The sequence below is a fragment of the Arachis hypogaea genome, chromosome 17 (genome assembly GCF_003086295.3).
Source record: "Arachis hypogaea cultivar Tifrunner chromosome 17, arahy.Tifrunner.gnm2.J5K5, whole genome shotgun sequence".
Lineage (NCBI taxonomy): Eukaryota > Viridiplantae > Streptophyta > Magnoliopsida > Fabales > Fabaceae > Arachis > Arachis hypogaea.
In genome coordinates this window covers 32445664-32464491 of record NC_092052.1, presented here as the reverse complement: position 1 = coordinate 32464491, position 18828 = coordinate 32445664, and the positions used below count along the sequence as shown (strand labels likewise).

General features: G+C 35.7%; 1 protein-coding gene across 5 annotated transcripts; it reads right to left on the bottom strand.

Annotated features, from left to right (window-relative positions):
- Positions 1 to 54: 54 nt before the first annotated feature.
- On the bottom strand, positions 55 to 18305 carry LOC112764418 (DExH-box ATP-dependent RNA helicase DExH5, mitochondrial). 5 transcript variants are annotated; one of them, XM_025810000.3, is made up of 19 exons: positions 18102 to 18305; positions 17623 to 17780; positions 17449 to 17536; positions 15940 to 16185; positions 12668 to 12763; positions 11991 to 12179; positions 11718 to 11877; positions 11509 to 11639; positions 10934 to 11101; positions 10576 to 10848; positions 10119 to 10313; positions 8652 to 8855; positions 8424 to 8493; positions 8188 to 8336; positions 1933 to 2238; positions 1715 to 1774; positions 1437 to 1586; positions 1207 to 1317; positions 55 to 1123 (listed from the first exon to the last, which is right to left on the bottom strand). In XM_025810000.3, exons 1-19 carry the CDS (start codon positions 18135 to 18137, stop codon positions 662 to 664), a joined length of 3252 nt encoding a protein of 1083 aa, XP_025665785.1. In that variant the 5' UTR covers positions 18138 to 18305; the 3' UTR covers positions 55 to 661. The 5 variants fall into 5 exon arrangements, with proteins under 5 accessions (XP_025665785.1, XP_029150312.1, XP_025665787.1 ...); XM_029294479.2 differs by lacking the exons at positions 15940 to 16185; positions 17449 to 17536; positions 17623 to 17780; positions 18102 to 18305 and adding exons at positions 15075 to 15208; positions 15298 to 15374; XM_025810002.3 differs by lacking the exons at positions 15940 to 16185; positions 17449 to 17536; positions 17623 to 17780; positions 18102 to 18305 and adding exons at positions 14781 to 14862; positions 15075 to 15348.
- Between the last annotated feature and the right edge of the window lie 523 nt (positions 18306 to 18828).

The window sequence follows — 18828 nt, the reverse complement described above, 5'->3', positions numbered from 1 at the left end:
AAAAAAAGGAAAAGAAAGTGAAGCAACATAGATCACATTAATGCGAACTCCTGCTTGACCAAAATTTGTTTCCCTCGCCAAGTTCATTGAATATCAATTCCAAACATACTTTAAAAATTCATTCTTTATATTTTCACATACATGTTTCACCTAAATATAGAATGGAAGCTCTTTCTGTTGCAGAAGATATCAAATTAGTCTTCACATTTCTCGTGTACAATACTGATTGAGTGTAGCTAAGAGACCTTCGAATTTGTCATGTTGAATATAAAAACACTTTAGAAGAACCTTATCCCAAAATTAACTCAACAACATGAACAGTTGCAAAAAATTTTCCTTTGTCAAACGGCTCAGATTAGACTGTTATCTTAGGCTTTCAATTCACAATTTATTTCTTCAGGCTCATAAATCATCCATGATTTGCTTTGATCAAGGGTAGGCAACTCCAACCTCGGATTGAATCAACACAATGCACGCTAAATTGGAGATTGTTGTTGTATGAGCATGAATTGGCTCAAGCCCCGGAGCTATATATCAACAATGGAACTAATCCATTTTTTCTGGAGTTCAAAGACTTGAGCAAGGACCTTAAAAATCTAGACAAGTACATCCATCTTGGACCGTTTGTTACCCTCACAGAAAACCCATTACAGTTGATTGCTTAATTATGATCCCTCTTGCTTTTCTTTAGCATCACTGCATTGTGATCCATGTACTCGTTTTCTGCCTGTCTTTTACCCATAAGCCATTGCAGTGCCTCAGCCGCGGCGTCTTTTTCCGCAGTCCTTTTATTGTGACAAGGTTGGCCCATTATCTGTATACCATTAAACTCGACCGCAGCCTGAAACTGATTGTTCTGTATTTGCATAGTCTTGTAGATGGGTGCAGCACATCCAGCACGAGCCAGAAGAGTTTGGAGCTGACCTTTAGAATTATCGCCACCAGGTCCACTGTCTGTCCTTGAAACCAATGCTGGTTGCAAGGTCATCACAGATGGTTTCGATGGTTTAATGACCTGGCAGCTAAACACAAATCTGCCCTCACATTTATCTTTGGAAATCAGCAACCGTACAGCAGAAAGCAGCTCGTGAAATAAGTGTATTCCCATCATCGGAAACAGTAGCTGCAAAGTTCAATAGTATATTAAAATTTTAACTCAATTTCATCAACGTAGTTTGTATGAGAATGAAATAAATTTGCACCTACTTTGCTCTGAATGATGTCATCTAGTTTCCTCCTTATGCTCTGAAACATTTCAGCAACAGCAGGTTTCATTAAGAACTCCAGATACCCTCCTAACATTTTTAATTGACCATCCTGCCAGAACAGGAATGTAAACAATATAAAACACTACAGAACATTTTAGAGGTTAATTCCAAACTGCAATATTTTATAAAATAAACACGAGCACCCCAAGAAAAAGAAAAGGAACTAACACCATCTTTTGAGATCTTTCCACCAAAAAGAAGCACCACTGAGTCAGACACAGCAGTTGAGTCACGAAGGAACACCGAATTCACTTTTATCTTCTCATTAAAAACAAGCCACGGATATGGAATTTTGCTTTCTCGAGCATTCACTGAATTCTAGGGAAATGAAACAAACACGTAATCAATATGGGAAAAAATAAGAACAGAAGGTTGAAATGATGACATCTAAAACACGCCTACAGTTTTATAACCCATGGCAAATTAATAAATTTGAATGGACTAACCAAATGAAGATGCACTTTACCATCCTCCATTGTCTTCAGAGAAAATGACTTCTCTTTATGCTGCAAATGAAAATATATCATAGTTAATTACCTACCGCATAGACATGGACTCCATATGCAATTTGAACACTCGCTAAAAAGTTTCTACTTTCCATAATAAATTATACTATTTATGCAATATAAATATAAAATAATAAAGGAAAAAAGAAAAAAAATACCACAATAGAGCAAATTCCAGGATATAGCCCATAAAAAATAACTGCTCGTATAAGATGCACATCATAGCTCCACGCATTGCAGTTTGTTGCATTGCTATCAACTATTCCAATATCCTTGAGAAGGGATAAGAATTCCATCCGAAGGGCATCAATAGCTTTCATGGATTGTGAAGAAAGGAAATTTGCCCAGCAGTATTCTTGTCCAGCGAGGTCTATTTCAGCATCTTTCCAGCCATCATAAGCCCTCACAAGGGCAAGATGATCACTATAATCATGGGAGAATTGAGACTTCGCTGCAGCTGCAACCTATAATGAAAAACTTGATAAATCAAATACCAGATAAAAACCTCGTAATAAGGTCCTTGAGCACTGACTGACAAGCCTAAGGGACCAATGCTTGTTGCTGTAGTGATACTGTCCAAAATTGAATAATTTAAACGGAACTGAAATATTACTCTTTTTAACTAACTCTTTACACTGAGAAAATGTCAGAAAAAACATAAACTGATTCTAGTATCACTGACCACCCATAGAAACAACAATTTTAGAAGCATTCATTTCCAAGTGAGATTATTGTTGGCCCTTAAACGGAAGCTAAATAGCCACTGCTTACTGGCTTTAATTAGCTCCAATAAACGGGTAGGTGGTGATAAAATTTTGACGAAATTTTAAAAATTGATCAATAAGGTGAAATGTCTCAATTCAATTGTATTAATGGAGCTCATAGCGTATGAGTTATTGGAGGATGGAAGTTCACGACATACCCCTGGTGTAAGTGAATACCCAAGAAATATTAATCAACACCACTATTTACAAAAGCAGTTAATGAGAATTTTTATGTCTCCATTCTTACACCTGCTACACATTCCTATATTCTCCTAATTCTCACTGGTACCAATGCTAACATTAACACTATGACATTAGTGATCCATATTATGAAGCATCAACAAAGCCTTGCATGGCTAGGACTAACTAACATAACTCCTCATTTATCAAACCTTAGGATTTATTATGTAAAGCTATGCAACAAAGGAACATAACATAGGTAGAGTTGGTTTGCCATTTTATAATTTTAATTGAATTTGGTGTTTCAAGTTTGAAATATAAAACAAACATAAAAAGTTCCCAATTCATTATTATGCCGTATGTGTTGACTAAATCAAATCAAAATCAGATTCCTAATTCCTTTCATGAATCTTCTATGTAAATAGAATTAATTATAAATCTTTTCCTTTTTGGGTTTAGCTTAATTTTAGAGATTTTATGATTAGAAATCTTTCCTTTATTTTAGGCTAGTATTTTTTTCTTCTTTCCTATTTTCTAGTTATTTCTATTTCTATAATTCCTCTATAAAGAGGCTGATTCCCTGTACATTTGATAATATAATACATTCAAACACTTCAATTTGGTATCAGAGCAGGAACTCTGCACTGTGCCTCTGATTTATAGCTATGGCTGACAGTTCCTCAGTCATTAATCCTGAACAGAAGGAGAACACCACTCCTACTCCATCAGATTTAAAATCTGAGCAACGGATACTAGTTAGTGGTGACTCCCATTCAGTTCAGATCACCACATTTCGACTCAATGGGTCAAACTACCTTAGGTGGTCTCAATCAGCTCAGATGTATATCCGTGGAAGAGGGAAGATTGGATATCTCACCGGTGAGCGAAGCCAGCCTAACATCACTGACCCACAATATCATGTGTGGGATACCGAAAATTCCATGGTGATGACATGGCTGGTGAACTCAATGGAGGAGGATATCAGCAGTAACTACATGTACTATACCATAGCCAAAGAATTGTGGGATAGTGTCAAGGAGATGTACTCTGATCTTGGGAATAAATCCCAGATTTATGAACTTACTCTAAAAGCTAGAGAAATTCAACAAGGGAGTGACAATGTCACCAAATATTTCCACACATTGAAGCGGGTGTGGCAGGATCTTGACCACTTCAATAACTACAAGTGGAATTCAGCCGCTGATGCCAAACACCACCAACAAACAGTGGAAGAAGGGAGGATATTCCAGTTTCTTGCAGGCCTCAACGTGGAGCTAGATGAAGTTCGTGGCAGAATTATTGGAAGAGCAATCCTACCCTCAATTGGAGAAGTATTTGCTGAAGTTAGAAGAGAAGAAACTCGTAGAGCTGTGATGATGGGAAAAGGCAAGACTGAACAGACCTCTTTGGAGTCTAATGCACTTTTAGTGGCACCTGCTGCACTTAAAAGTTCATCAAATCAGAAGCACCCCTCCAATCTTTGGTGTGACCACTGCAACAAACCTCGTCACACCCGAGAAACCTGCTGGAAGATTCATGGAAAACCAGCACATCTTAAAGGCAGCAAACCTGGTCCCAAAATACGCCCTACCCCAACTGCTCATGAGGCTGAAAAATCATCATTGAGTAAGGAACAGGTTGAGCAGCTCATAAGGCTGTTAAATTCCAGTTCTGTGTCTAGTACTCCTAGTTGTTCTTTGGCTCAAACAGGTAATTTTAGTATTCCTATGTTCCTTAACTGCACCTCAAACTTGAATGCACCATGGATTGTCGATTCAGGTGCATCTGACCATATGACCAGCCTCTCCCCTTTATTTAAAACTTATTCTCCTTGCTTTGAAAATGAAAAAATTAGAGTTGCTGATGGTAGTTTTTCATCTATTGCTGGAAAAGGTACAATTAAACTATCCAAAAACATTGACCTAAGAAATGTCCTACATGTACCAAAGCTTTCTTGTAATCTTCTCTCTATTAGTAAAATTTGCAAGGATTCCAATTGTGCTGTGACATTCTTTGACACTCATGGTATTTTTCAGGACCGGACTTCGGGGAAGATGATTGGCAGTGCTAAGATGATGGATGGGCTTTATCACTTTGAGGATATTTCGGAGGATAAAATAGCTCAAGGATTTAGTGGTATAAGTTCTATGCCTATAAAGGACCAAATAATTCTCTGGCACAATAGACTAGGACACCCTAGTTTTCCATATCTCAAACACTTGTTTCCAAGTTTGTTTAAAAATATTGATTCTTCCTTACTTAAATGTGAAAGTTGTATTCGTTCAAAGAGTCATAGAGCTCCTTATTACTCTCAACCTTATCATGCATCTAAACCTTTCCACTTGATTCATAGTGATGTATGGGGTCCATCGAAAATAACAACTCAATTTGGAAAAAAATGGTTTGTAACTTTTATTGATGACCACACACGACTATGTTGGATCTATCTCATGCATGAAAAATCTGAGGTTTCTAAAATTTTTCAGTATTTTTCAACAATGGTAGAAACACAATTTGACACACAAATTTCAATATTAAGAAGTGATAATGGCACTAAATACTTTAACAAAAATCTTGGAGAATTTCTTCAAAAAAAAGGTATTCAACATTAATCTACATGCCTTAATACACCCCAACAAAATGGCATTGCTGAAAGGAAGAATAAACACCTTCTTGAAGTAGCACGTGCCATTATGTTTGAGGGTAATGTTCCAAAGTATTTATGGGGAGATACTGTTCTAACAGCAGCCTATCTCATAAATCGAATGCCCACACGTGTGTTAAATTACTGCACACCGTTGGATACTTTCAAAAAGAATTTTCCAGCATGCAGGTTGCATTCTGACTTACCTTTAAAAGTATTTGGTTGCACTGTGTTTTTACATACACCTTCATATCGAAGTAAACTTGATCCAAGGACAGAAAAATGCATTTTTATAGGCTATTCCCCAAGTCAAAAGGGTTATAAATGTTTCAATCCACACACCAAGAAATTTCATGTAAGAATGGATGTTACTTTTTTGGAACATGAAACCTTTTTTCAGAAAAATTTTCTTCAAGGGGAGAGTCTAAGGGAAGAAAATTTTTTGCATGAACCTTTACCCACTCCTATCTTACATATTGAGGATACAACTTTCACTAATCAAGTAAATTCTGAAACAATTGCAAAACAAGATGTGAAAACCAATTCTGAAATTGTGCCAGAATTAGTTGGAATCCAAACAGGAAAAGAAATACCACAAGAAAAGGAGCTTCGGTGTTATGTTCGGAAATATCCCAAGAAGACTAGAGACCAGCCCATCATCTCTGTACCAACCCAATCTGAAAACCCGGAAGACGGCCCAACTCTTCAGGAACTTCCAGGTAAATCTGAAATTGTCACTTCTAATAATAATTTGCCAATAGCCCTTAGGAAAGAAACCAGAACCTGCACCAAAAAGGTACTTAAAACCAGCACCAACCATCCTATTTCCAATTATGTCTCTTACCAAAATCTCTCTCAAAAACATCGAGCTTTTACTTCTAAAATTACAAATCTGTTTGAGCCTAGGAACATAGAGGAAGCACTAGATGATCCCAACTGGAAATTAGCAGTGATGGAAGAGTGGCATGCACTCAAGAAAAATGAAACTTGGGAGATTGTAGATCTGCCACAGAATATAAAGTTGGTTGGCTGCAGGTGGGTTTTTACCATCAAGTGCAATGCTGATGGAAACATAGAGAGGTATAAAGCTAGGTTAGTAGCTAGGGGATATACACAAACCTATGGAGTAGACTATCGAGAGACTTTTGCTCCAGTTGCCAAACTCAGTTCTGTGCAAATTCTCTTATCTCTTGCTGCGAATTACAATTGGCCTTTACACCAATTGGATATAAAGAATGCTTTCCTGAATGGGGAACTAGAGGAAGAGGTGTTTATGAAACTTCCACCTGGATTTGAAACTGAACTAGGGAGGAATAAAGTGTGCAAACTAAAGAAATCTCTCTATGGATTGAAACAATCCCCAAGGAGCTTGGTTTGAACGACTTGGAACGGTGGTGAAGGGACTTGGTTATACTCAAAGCCAAGCTGACCATACACTTTTCTATAAGCATTCAGCAGCTAATAAAACTGCCATCTTAATTGTATATGTGGATGACATTATTCTGACAGGTGATGACTGTTTGGAGCTAAAAGACTTGAAGGAGAAGCTTGCCAAAGCATTTGAAATCAAAGAACTTGGCTCATTAAAATACTTCCTTGGAATTGATTTTGCAAAGTCTAAGGAAGGCATTTTTATGAACCAACGAAAGTATATCCTAGATCTTTTAAAAGAGATGGGATTACTTGGTTGTAAAGCTGCTGAAACACCTATAGAGCCTAACTTAAAATTGAAGCCAGCTGAACCAGAAAATGTCATGGACAAAGGGAGATATCAGCAGTTGGTAGGGAGGCTAATCTATTTATCCCATACACGCCCGGATATAGCCTTTGCTGTGAGCATGGTAAGCCAGTTTATGCATTCACCTGGTCAAGAACACATGGATGCTGTCTTTAGAATCCTAAGGTACTTGAAAGGGTCGCCTGGGAAAGGGTTACTCTATAAAAAGCATGGACATCTTCAAGTAGAAGCTTATACAGATGCAGATTGGGCTGGGAATGTCATGGATAGAAGGTCAACATCTGGGTATTGTACTTTTGTTGGCGGAAACCTGGTTAGTTGGAGGAGTAAAAAACAGAGTGTTGTGGCACGAAGTAGTGCAGAAGCTGAGTTTAGAGCAGTGGCTCATGGAATATGTGAAGCAATATGGGTAGAGAAAATCCTACAAGAACTAAAAGTTTCCATTTCTCCACCAATGAGGTTGTATTGTGACAACAAATCTGCAATTTTCATTTCTCATAATCCAGTGTTGCATGATAGAACTAAACATGTTGAAGTTGACAAGCATTTTATCAGGGAAAAGATTGAGAGAGGACAGATTTGCATCTCATATGTTCCAACCACGGAACAATTAGCAGATATTCTAACTAAAGGATTACCCAAGAAGACTTTTGATAGCATAATAAGCAAGCTGTCAATGAATGATATCTTCAAGCCAGCTTGAGGGGAAGTGTTGACTAAATCAAATCAAAATCAGATTCTTAATTCCTTTCATGAATCTTCTATGTAAATAGAATTAATTATAAATCTTTTCCTTTTTGGATTTAGCTTAATTTTAGAGATTTTATGATTAGAAATCTTTCCTTTATTTTAGGCTAGTATTTTTTTCTTCTTTCCTATTTTCTAGTTATTTCTATTTCTATAATTCCTCTATAAAGAGGCTGATTTCCTGTACATTTGATAATATAATACATTCAAACACTTCAATTGTATGTTTCTGTAGAAATCCAGAACCGAAGAACCGAGGAACATAGAAACACAAGCGAGAGTCAAATGACCTCTTATTGAAAGGATAAAGCTGCAATCATTCAACACAAGTACAACTTACATCTTTTTGGTCCAACGGTGCTAGAAATGGATCTCTCACACTCAGGCTGGCAGTGACAGTTAATATGGGATCCAGGCAATTGAAGATAGCACCCAATATAAGCATCTTCCCTAGTTTGGGTTCCATCGGAAACATTGTCAGGTAGTGCCCTATCAATTGACAGATCAACTATGAGGCTTCAAATTGAATAATAACAATTAATAAGCCAGACTTTCATGTATTGGTAAGAGATTAACCTAGAAGAGTCAGATTCTCATTGTCATCAAAAGCTCCAATTATTTTTAAATATTCAATTGCATTTTGCACCTGTGAATAAAATAAGTAAACAAAGCAGATACAAACGCAAATAATCAACACAGCGTGAACAAGCAAATTCATTTCAGAAATAGTGAGTAAAAAACTGCACATGTACAGCTGGAGATAAAATGATAGAACTGAAACGGAGGTTATTATTTTATCCTTACTGCAAGAATCTCTGGAGACTGTAATGCCTTAGACAAGAACTCTGATATCGGTCCAAGTTTTAAACTTTTAATTTGCAAGCAGAGAGATTGCAAAGGTGTTCTCAAAATTTCCGGCAATTGATACTCTGCAAAAGCATCATAAACACATCTAGGATAGAGATGGTAACATTCTCCTGGTTGAACTCGACCAGCTCTTCCTCTTCTCTATAAAAATTTCAAGTTAAAAAGACAATAAAATCAGCATTTGAGATCTAAAAACTTCTCACTTCATATCCAGGATGGCAATTGCACTTAGATAATGCTATCTGAGTCCAATGGCAATTTCCTCTTTTATAAAATGGCACAAACAAAGCAATCAGTTAGATAGCTTAACATTATAACCCAAAGATTCACGTTATATTATATCATATATATTCATAAGGATAATAAACTAGATAGTAAGTTTCAGTGGACTGGGTGCATTTGAGGTTTGCCACAAAGTTGATAAATTAGGCTGCAGCTGGCATTTTAAGCAGATAATGAGAAACTTCAATTAGGCCCAAAAATTATACTGGCATCTGCCTAGATGTTCATGAATACAATATCATTTTCCATGAATACTTTATGCACACAATATGCTTCAAATAAAATAGAATACAACTACAACAACAACAACAAAGCCTTATCCCACTAGGTGGGATCGGCTACATAGATCAAATGACGCCACTGTGCTCTATCATGTATCATGTCTACAGTGAGACTGTTGACACGTATATTTTCTTTGACCACCTCATGTATGATTTTTTTAGGTCTTCCTCTACCATTCGCCACCTGTCCACCTTCCTAACCAAGTGCTCTGCTAATCTTCTTCCCACATGTCCAAACCACCTGAGACGAGGTTCTACCATCTTTTCTACAATAGACCCTACTCCAACTTTCTCTCTTATATATCGGTTCCCCCACCCCCCATGCCTTGCCTCTGAAAGTAGATTGATACCTTTCTATGTAATTGGCACTTCATTTTCTTGAACGTAGATGATAATAATAATTACATACAAATAGTATCACTTATCATATAAATCTAAAAAGAAAGAGTATCATGATTATTAATTTATTTGTATGTATCTTTCCCCCCAATCTTGCTATTCAAGTAGAACTGGCTGCTACCCTCATCCCAATGCCTACTTATTCACTAAATATGAACCAAGCCTATAGCAGCACAAATATGAAGAGTTGTGATGTAAGAATCCGTACACAAACTAGGACATTGTCTATATAGCGTATCCCAGTTAAGATAGCATTCAGCCAACACAACAGTTACAGAATTACATGGATCTTTTGCACAAAGTTCTCTAGGAAAAGAATAACATGAAAAGAACCCAGTATAAATATATCAAAGATGGCAGAAGCAAATTGCTTTTTGGTAATATTGAGCACATTATACATAATGAATGCCAAAGATGAAAAACAACTAGAAGATATCCTTACTTGTTGGGCAGAAACCTTAGAGATCCAGGTTGGAAGCAAACAAGGTGTGTTATTAAGAGCATCATATGATGATTCTTTTTCCTTTCCACAGTCAAGAACGAAAACAACATCGTTTATTGTGATACTCGTTTCAGCAATATTTGTTGCTAACACTATTTTTCGCACTCCATCTTCAGGTTCTTCAAATATTAATCTCTGTAAATTCAATATACAAGATATTATCCAAGTATGACTTGTATGCAGGACAGTAAGGCACATCTGACATGTTTCTTTCATCTACACAGGATTATGCATGCAAGAAATTTCTGAAGAGTAAACATGTCTCTAGAAACATCATCATTATTCTTATTTATTCTAACCATAAATTGTAACTTTTATTGCTTGCATAGAGCGCATGAAATGCTAAGGAATGTATGCAGATTGTTAAGTCAACTGCCATCAACAGGGAACAAATTACCTGCTCAGAGCTTGCCATTGATCCATGGCATATAAGAAGCAAAACTCGGCTTTGATCTCCCAAAAGAGGATGTAAAAGGAGCTTCTCTTTCAGTGCACTTATATCATCCCATCCAATCATAAAAACCAACACAGCACCTGGCCTTTCATCCTCACATATATGGCATAAAATATATTCTATGAAGTTAAAACCCATGCAATCAGGATTCCAACATGACAAAGATTCTCGTGTTTGTGGATCGTAATCTTTGAAATCAGCTTCCCTTAAAGAATCCTGGTAATATTTTCCGCAAATGAACTTAATTAAACGGGGAAAATGTCAAGAAATGGAGCAATTATAGTTTGGATATTTTCAATACCTCTACAACAGAAGCAATTTGGCTTTTCCTTTTTCTAGGGGCCTGTTTGTTCATTTTCCAAATCCTTTCTTGACCATAATCATCAATTTGATTATCAGGAGTCAATCTGTAGCCTGACAATTCCAAAACGTCCTCCAAAAAACAGGTTCTGACAGGGTGCGTGAAACCCTAAATTATCAATGACATACATCAATATCAATAAAGAACGGAGAACTTTTAGCTTTTGGCACACAAATAGCAATGCTCAGTACCTCCAACTAAATATATGAAGATTCCTTTTGATCCTATACCAGAAACATAATTTAGAACCTCCATCCCATTTAAAACCTCGCAAGTCCCCACACTTTGTTAAAAAGAAGAAGACAGAGAAAAAGAATTTACTATAACAGAAGAAATTAGTGGAAATTTTCTTCAAGGATTCTTCAGTTATTCCATTAACATTGTAGGTGACATGAACCCTAACTTGCACCATTACACTCATATTTTTGTCCGCTAATATTTTGTTCATTTATCATAATAAATTCACAAAGATAAAGTTTTCCCCCTTCATATAGTTCAATTTTTTTTAAACGCACCGGAATCTTGATTATTGCAGCTCCATTAAAGTATGAGGAGAAGAGCTCCGCATCAAGGGTAGCACTCATTAAAATCAGTTTCATTTCTGGTCGGCGAGGTAGGAGATCTTTAAGGACAATGAGAAGAAAATCTGTCACAGGAGAATGAAAGAACATGAAATCAACAATCAATTTAGAAATCAATGACTCAATCAGTTTAAAATTTCTACCTTCATTCATCCCACGCTCATGAATTTCATCCACAATAATATGAGTTACATCTTTTAATTTTCTATCAGCTATTAATCTTCTTAATAAGATGCCTGTTGTGCAAAAGAGAAGCCTGGTATCTCTCCCTTTTATACCCTCCAATCTAACCTTATATCCAACCTTTGATGAACAACAGAGTGAAAGAGAAGGCATATTTTAAAACCTGAACACATTATACTAGAAGAAATGTGTCGATGGAATCATTCACAGTAATTATTTTAAAAGAATCTCACAGATTCACCCAATTTCTCCCCTCTCTCAAGCGCAACCCTCTCAGAAACAGATATCGCTGATATGCGCCTTGGTTGTGTGCATATGATATTACAAGCAGCTCCCTGAAGAGATTCTATCTCACATTCTAAAATAAACTGTGGGAGTTGTGTTGTCTTCCCACATCCTGTTTGTCCCGAAATGATAACCACCTGTAAAAGATGCCACTTAACAACTTTGAATTTGAAAATGCCAAGCCTTGAGATATTGAAATCAACTACAAACTACTTTTACAACAGACCAGCTGGCACAGATGAATCAAATATGCAAGCCGAAGATATGTGTTAAGAGGAAGAAAAAGAGAATATATAGACAATATGAAATAAATGCACAAATACAAATAGATAATTTCCCCAAGTACATATTCTAATAGATTCTAATCACAATGATTACAAGATTTGAATAAGATTCATGCTGGGATTTGGAGAGATTTTTAGGAAAGCATTTCCTAACTCAATGGAAGAATACAACATATTAACTCATAAAAAATTTAGCATAACTCAAACGGGCATACTGGGCTCTTAAACATTTTTTTCTTTTTTAAAACTAAAGAAAGAAAATAGCCCTAGTAATATACCTAAGCTGTTATTAACTAATGACTAATACCCAATCAATAACAAAATACATATATTCAACAAACCTGATTCCTCAATATTGTTGACAATATTGCTTCCTTCTCTTTATAAGCAGGGAGACTTCTACGAAATTCTAGCATTCTTCTACCTTCTGCCGACTCCTGAAATGAAAAGTTAAGACATCAAGAAGTCTTCTTGTATTTCAGATATATCTGTTGAGATCTCTGTAAATAATTAAGATGAAGAACTAAGAGGATCCCATTTTTGAACCAAATAACTGTGCTAAAACCTCTATCCGCAAGCATTTGTACAGAATATGGGAGAGGATGACTAATTGTCATAGACCCAGACAACAACTGTTATTCATTTTTGGGTAATGAAGTCATCAAAACAATAGAAGGATATAATAAGGAAAGTGGAAGATAATACATCCTCAATATCAAGAGACAACACCAACACCATAAAAATATGAGAAACAACGTCTCTACACATATCTGTTGAGAAGCCGAATATCATATCCCGAATTAGTTGGTCAGCCAAATAATCCTCCTTAAAATATGAGCATGTTCCACCCAGAAAGTAATATGGACCACATGCTTACAACAATGAGCACCAAGTATCTCTGTAATCTAGAGCACAGGTCTATGTATATCCCTTAGCATCTAAAAGGACTTAAGACAATCTATTTAACCATCTAGCAAACCTTGACAGCATAGATCCAGCAGCAACCAACAATGTTTTTCCCTGGAAAAAAGTGGAACTTGCCATTTTGCAGAAGAGGAATATAAGCCTAATGTATAATATACATAAATGTTGAAAACCTATGAGGTAAGGCATTGGATGACAATTCCTAGTGAATCAAAGACCTTTCTGAATAGAAATAGGGAGGCCAACAATAGACACTAAGAAAGTTGTTGGAGTTGGACATATTTACACTATAAGGCTCTTCCTCAAGGTACCGGGAGGCATATCTGAGAGCATATTATAGGTAAAGAGAGGCCATAGAGGTGGACTCTCATGACTTATCCCAAGTGACGTTGCTCAAAGTTCTTGGGATTTCACTAACTTTACTTTCAAGGGGGAAAAGGGTAATGAACAGGTAAATTGTTGGAAATTAGAATAAGCTCAATGGAAAGTTCAAACTACATGTCTTCAAATAAGGAAATGTCTAAAAATGTATATTAAGGGTGTGTAATAGGAAAAATAATATTCATATTCATTTCGCTGCCAAAAAAAATACACAAGAAAGACACACTTAACAGCTTATCTATACTAAAAGAAAGGATATGTTAGATAGGCAGAGCTATGGTAGCAGTACCTGGAACGGATATGCAAAAGGGATACAAAAATTTTGTAAGAAGTGGGTTACAAGTACACCTATTATATATAATTTTCTTTTTCAATAAATTTCACCTCATATGAACTAATTTTTAATATAATAGAAGAGGAAAACTCAATCTTTCACATAAATGAAGAATAAATTACATAAAGCATATATTAAATAATTACACAATTTTTTATCACTATAAAATCTAAGTAGTCACTCATATGGTAACATTTATGTCCTTCCCCACACATTTGACCATATGTCGGTACTATGTAATTAAGAATTCAAAATTACAAGTGATGGGACAATGAATAGAGTGATAAAATAATTGAAAGAAATTAAATTAAAAGGATTCCAAGGGACATGTAGAACTTAGTTAAAGATTTGAATTCAATAAGTGAGACTTGACCAATTCCTTCAGCAGGAACTTTTGATAAATAAAGGAAAAACATGGAGAAAGAGGTAAAATGAAATCAGCTACTAGCAGCATGATCAGAGAAGCATCATCTTAAAAGATTAAATTAGTTAAGACAACAAAAGGAAGAGTACAAAGACAAAGGAAGAAAAGAGATACTTTTAAAGAACAATAGCTAACGAGAGAAAACAGCAAGGCTTTCCATTCTCTCAGCATATCCCTCTAAAAAGACAATGAGCTTTTACATGAAATAGCAGTCAACATATAAACTCATCCCACAAGACTGACTTTTCTGATAATCTGTCATCAATTACACTTTGACAAAAGAACTCCAAATGGTAGCATTGACTGTGTATTGCACACAGGTTAGGCTTCTTTCCTTCCCAAATCTATAAAACCCACTCAACAGGAACTAGTCTAAAGTTCTAGAACATACCCGCATATGCCAAAGATACCAATTGAAGTACTCCCATGACTTGGACAACTACCAGAATGAGAAATACAAGCTGTAGGGTTCTCTGTATGAAGAAGTGTAATGGAGAACAAAGATTAGTTGGCAGCCTTAGCCACGGGTACTCCTAAAACTCAGTAATATTTGAACCAAAGGAAATAATAGAACCCATCAGCCATGATTCTACTAGGACAGCAGAACCTTGCAACTAAATATTACCAAAAACAAAGGCCTGATTCAAATGACAAACCACGTGAAATGAAACAAATTAGAAGGCACCTGCAAGAAGAATGGTACTGGCCCCATGATGGATAGAGCCCTTGATAGCAGGATGTGCACCTCACACATCAACAGGCTGCTGCAACTAATAATTCACATAACAATGATTCCGATGGTGGTGCTCGATGGATAACCTGAACAAGTTTCCACCCTCACTTTTATGAGAGAAATTGTAGCCCAACAACTTCAGCTCATGAACTCTACCTTATATTACACCACCTACCTTCATAACTACCAAGGAATTTCTTTGCTACCAATCAGTCTTCTAGTTCCCATCAAACATTTAGCTATTTCCTAAGGCTACAAAAGAAAATTGTGGATTCATAGTCAAACTCAGATAAAGCTGAAACATGGAATGACTACCTGAACCACTCAAAGGTGAATCTTAATGAAATTTCTACTTAATATGCAAAATATACAAAATTCCTTGGAGAGAAAGAAATAGAATACACTGATTGCAATATCCTCAAAAACTACTCTCCTCATACCATCTTCCTCATGTATCACTCACAGACCAGCACTACAATTTTTTTTATAGCAATCTTTCATGTTCTAACTCAAAATTCAATGCACATCAATACATTAAACATAGGTGAGCTTTCTTTTTCTTTTACCCTCGGAAAATCCAAAGGAAAACTATTTGCAGCATCTTACAAGGAATGCATAAAAATAAGAATAAAAGTCATGTGACCGTCCTTTTTTGGGAGTAAAAGAATTCATATAGCTGCAAACATAAGTTGCAAAAGAAAATGGTGCATATCTAAATTTATTAAGCAGAGATGATAAAATAAAAATATTAAAATAAAATATCAAATTCAAATTACAATAACAATTTGCCATGACCATATATTTTTATTAAGACAACCTGCCAAGCTTGTTGCTGATCACGCATTTGCAAGCTTCTCTGCCGGAGAATTTTCTCCAAAGCAGCCTTATTCAATGCTGGCAACTGAGGTTTCTCAAATAACCTTTCATCCACACCAATACTATCGTTATTTGTTGATCTTGCAAATGACAAATCTGGAAAAGTTTCCTTCATTCTGGATTTTTGGGTTTGGTATTCTTCAAGATAAGCATCAACTCGCCTTAACATAGAAATAGGTATGCTTACCTGGTAATTCCAAAAACCCTTACTTAGGCTTATTTCTATGAGATAAGATGTCCAACAGAATAAGAGTATATTTGGGTAAATTATGATATTAAAATTATTTCAATACTTGATTTTAACTAAGGTATATTTTGTAAGATTGATTATGCGAAAATCAATTTCCAGTTAAATGTATTAACCTAAAAGTCATTTATTCTCAGATGTATTAGCATAAAAGTAATTCTAAAGAAATATATCTGACTAAAAATCAAAAGCTAAAAAAACTTGCTTATAAGTAAAGACATTTTTCAAATTAAAATTCTAGCATTTCTGATAAACCCTTTGCTTCTTTTCTTTAGCCCAACAAAATGACTTATTTCAGGAACACTTTTATTTTAATAATAAATATAAAATAACAAAAACAAAATGCTAACTTAATTATTGATAGAGTAAGCTGACTAAAGGATCTAGAAGAGCCTAGAAACTAGAAACTCTTAAGAGCAGTTGTAAGAGCTGCCAACTAGGATAGATTCCCCCTAACAGTCCCTAACTAACTTAAGTTTGTAAAGACCTTTTTACCCCCTTGTTCTAGAGTGCTGAACACTCTTGTTATCTATGTATAAATACTGACTCAGCACTCTGATGTGAAGATACTCTCATTTTCTACAATTCTCAGTTTCTCCATCTTCTTTCTGTTCTTTCCTTCTCTCACTTTCTATCTACTCTGAAACACTATCAATTATAACCATTTTCCAAATATAGGCTAAAACTAGTACTAAGGAACAAGATATAAATCTTATAAGGTCGTGACTGAGACAATAGAGGCTAGAAGAGAAAGAACATTTAGGGTCAGTTTGGTAACTATCCTAGAACATAAATGTAGAGAACACTCTGTTGTATTTTGTTAGTTTCTCAAGGCAGAATATAGAGACAAGACAAAGAAATTTTGTCTTTGATCCTGCTTCATTGTCCTGGATTGCCTTTTCTGTATCCTTTGCCTTCTCCAAAGTCCAAACAATTTCCAAACAGAGCCTTGGAGACATAACATGTTTGGAGAAAAGGCTAATACAGAATGAAGCAAAATTTCTCTGTCTTGAGATAAAATTTGCCAATTTTCTATGGACCCAAAACCTAGGAATAGTGGAGGCACAAATAGACATTTTGTCATATCTCTGTCAACATTTTCTGAATTACATACACTTCAGATTTTTCTTTTTTTCTTCTTTTTTGTCCTCAACAAAATGGTTCAAGAAAGTACAGGGCACATCAATGAATACAAAACTATACCTCCCTCAGCGGACGTCGATCATCCAAATCAGGTCTGTAGTTGGGAAGTGGAACCTTACTGATGACAACAACTTTTGCATACACATGGCTGCTAGATGGAAATGTAATTGAGTTCCCCCACAACAGAGCAAGTGTAATAACTCCAGCATTAATAGTTGAAAAACGCACACACACCTGTACAATCCCATTTTGCTTGCCAAAGCTGCTATTTGCTGGAACTCACGCCTATCCTTCTTCTCTCTCGAGATCAACTCTTGCTTACTCTCATCATCTAAAAGTGTGATTAATTTCTGCTTCCACTCCACAGCAATATCATTCGCAAGGGAAGCACTCTGAGAAGCAAGTGTTGAAGAAAAACAAAATAAGAAAAAACTAAGACAGCATGCATTTAACTGAGATATCAATTCACTAAAATCTGCAATTTTGGTTATACGTTCAAACCTTATTGCCGTACAGAAAATATGGTATAATCAAAGTAATTAAATTACTATCAACAAGGAAAATGCAGTTAAACATTTTAGAAAGATTCAAGGAGATAGAAGAAGAATGGGACACACAGGAGTATAGCGACATTACAAAAATGAGTAGTTGAAGATTAGCCAAGTTTACAAACATTACGAAAATCAAGAAAGAATTAGAAGTAATCTACTCACTGGACGTGACGAAGCCTCTTCCGGTTGAGAAGGCATCTCTTTTCTTCCTTCAAATTGGAACTGGCAAGAGATGGAAGAAGATGATGAATCAGGGTTCTGGGTTCTGACTGTTAACACACGAATGCGTTGAATTTAGTTATTAATTTAAAGCCCTTCAAACGGCGTCGTTGTGTGGTGTTTATGTCTTTACGGCTTCGGTCAGACACATGGATGAGGTAAGTCATAACCATAACTCATAAGTGAATAAGTGATATGGCGCGTGGAACGTAATCGCCTACTCACCTTGACCTTAATCAGCCCCACCTTTAATCTAGTACTAACTTAGAATCGTTTTACATTTTTATTTATTTTTCAAGAAAACAGGGCATTTTATGACTCTTCCTTCCATAGTTCCATGCCTGTGTTTCCAATCCTGATTCCATTGCAATACTTATAGTGAAACGAAGAGAAGAAAAACATTAGAGAAACCAGATTAACTCCAAGCATGTCGCTCAACAAAGACATGAGAAAATCGTCACTCAATAGTGTTGACATGTTTTGGCACCTCACGTCAATTATATAATACTAATGTATCATATTCATTTGTTCTCTTGTTTATTAAATGTGTATAAAAGTAATAAAGATTGAATTAGTTTAGATGACAAATAATTTTTAATTTAAATAAAATATCTTGAATTCAAATTTTGAAAATAATAAATTCATTATAATATTCACATTAAATATAAAA

Coding starts and splice junctions, on each gene's coding strand:
- LOC112764418 (XM_025810000.3), bottom strand. CDS start 18,137: ATGCCTTCTCAACCGGAAGAGGCTTCGTCACGTCCA. Junction 8,856..10,118: donor CTAAGGTTTCTGCCCAACAA/GTAAGGATATCT, acceptor AAATTTTTATAG/AGAAGAGGAAGAGCTGGTCG. Junction 1,775..1,932: donor CTGGAATTTGCTCTATTGTG/GTATTTTTTTTC, acceptor TTTCATTTGCAG/CATAAAGAGAAGTCATTTTC.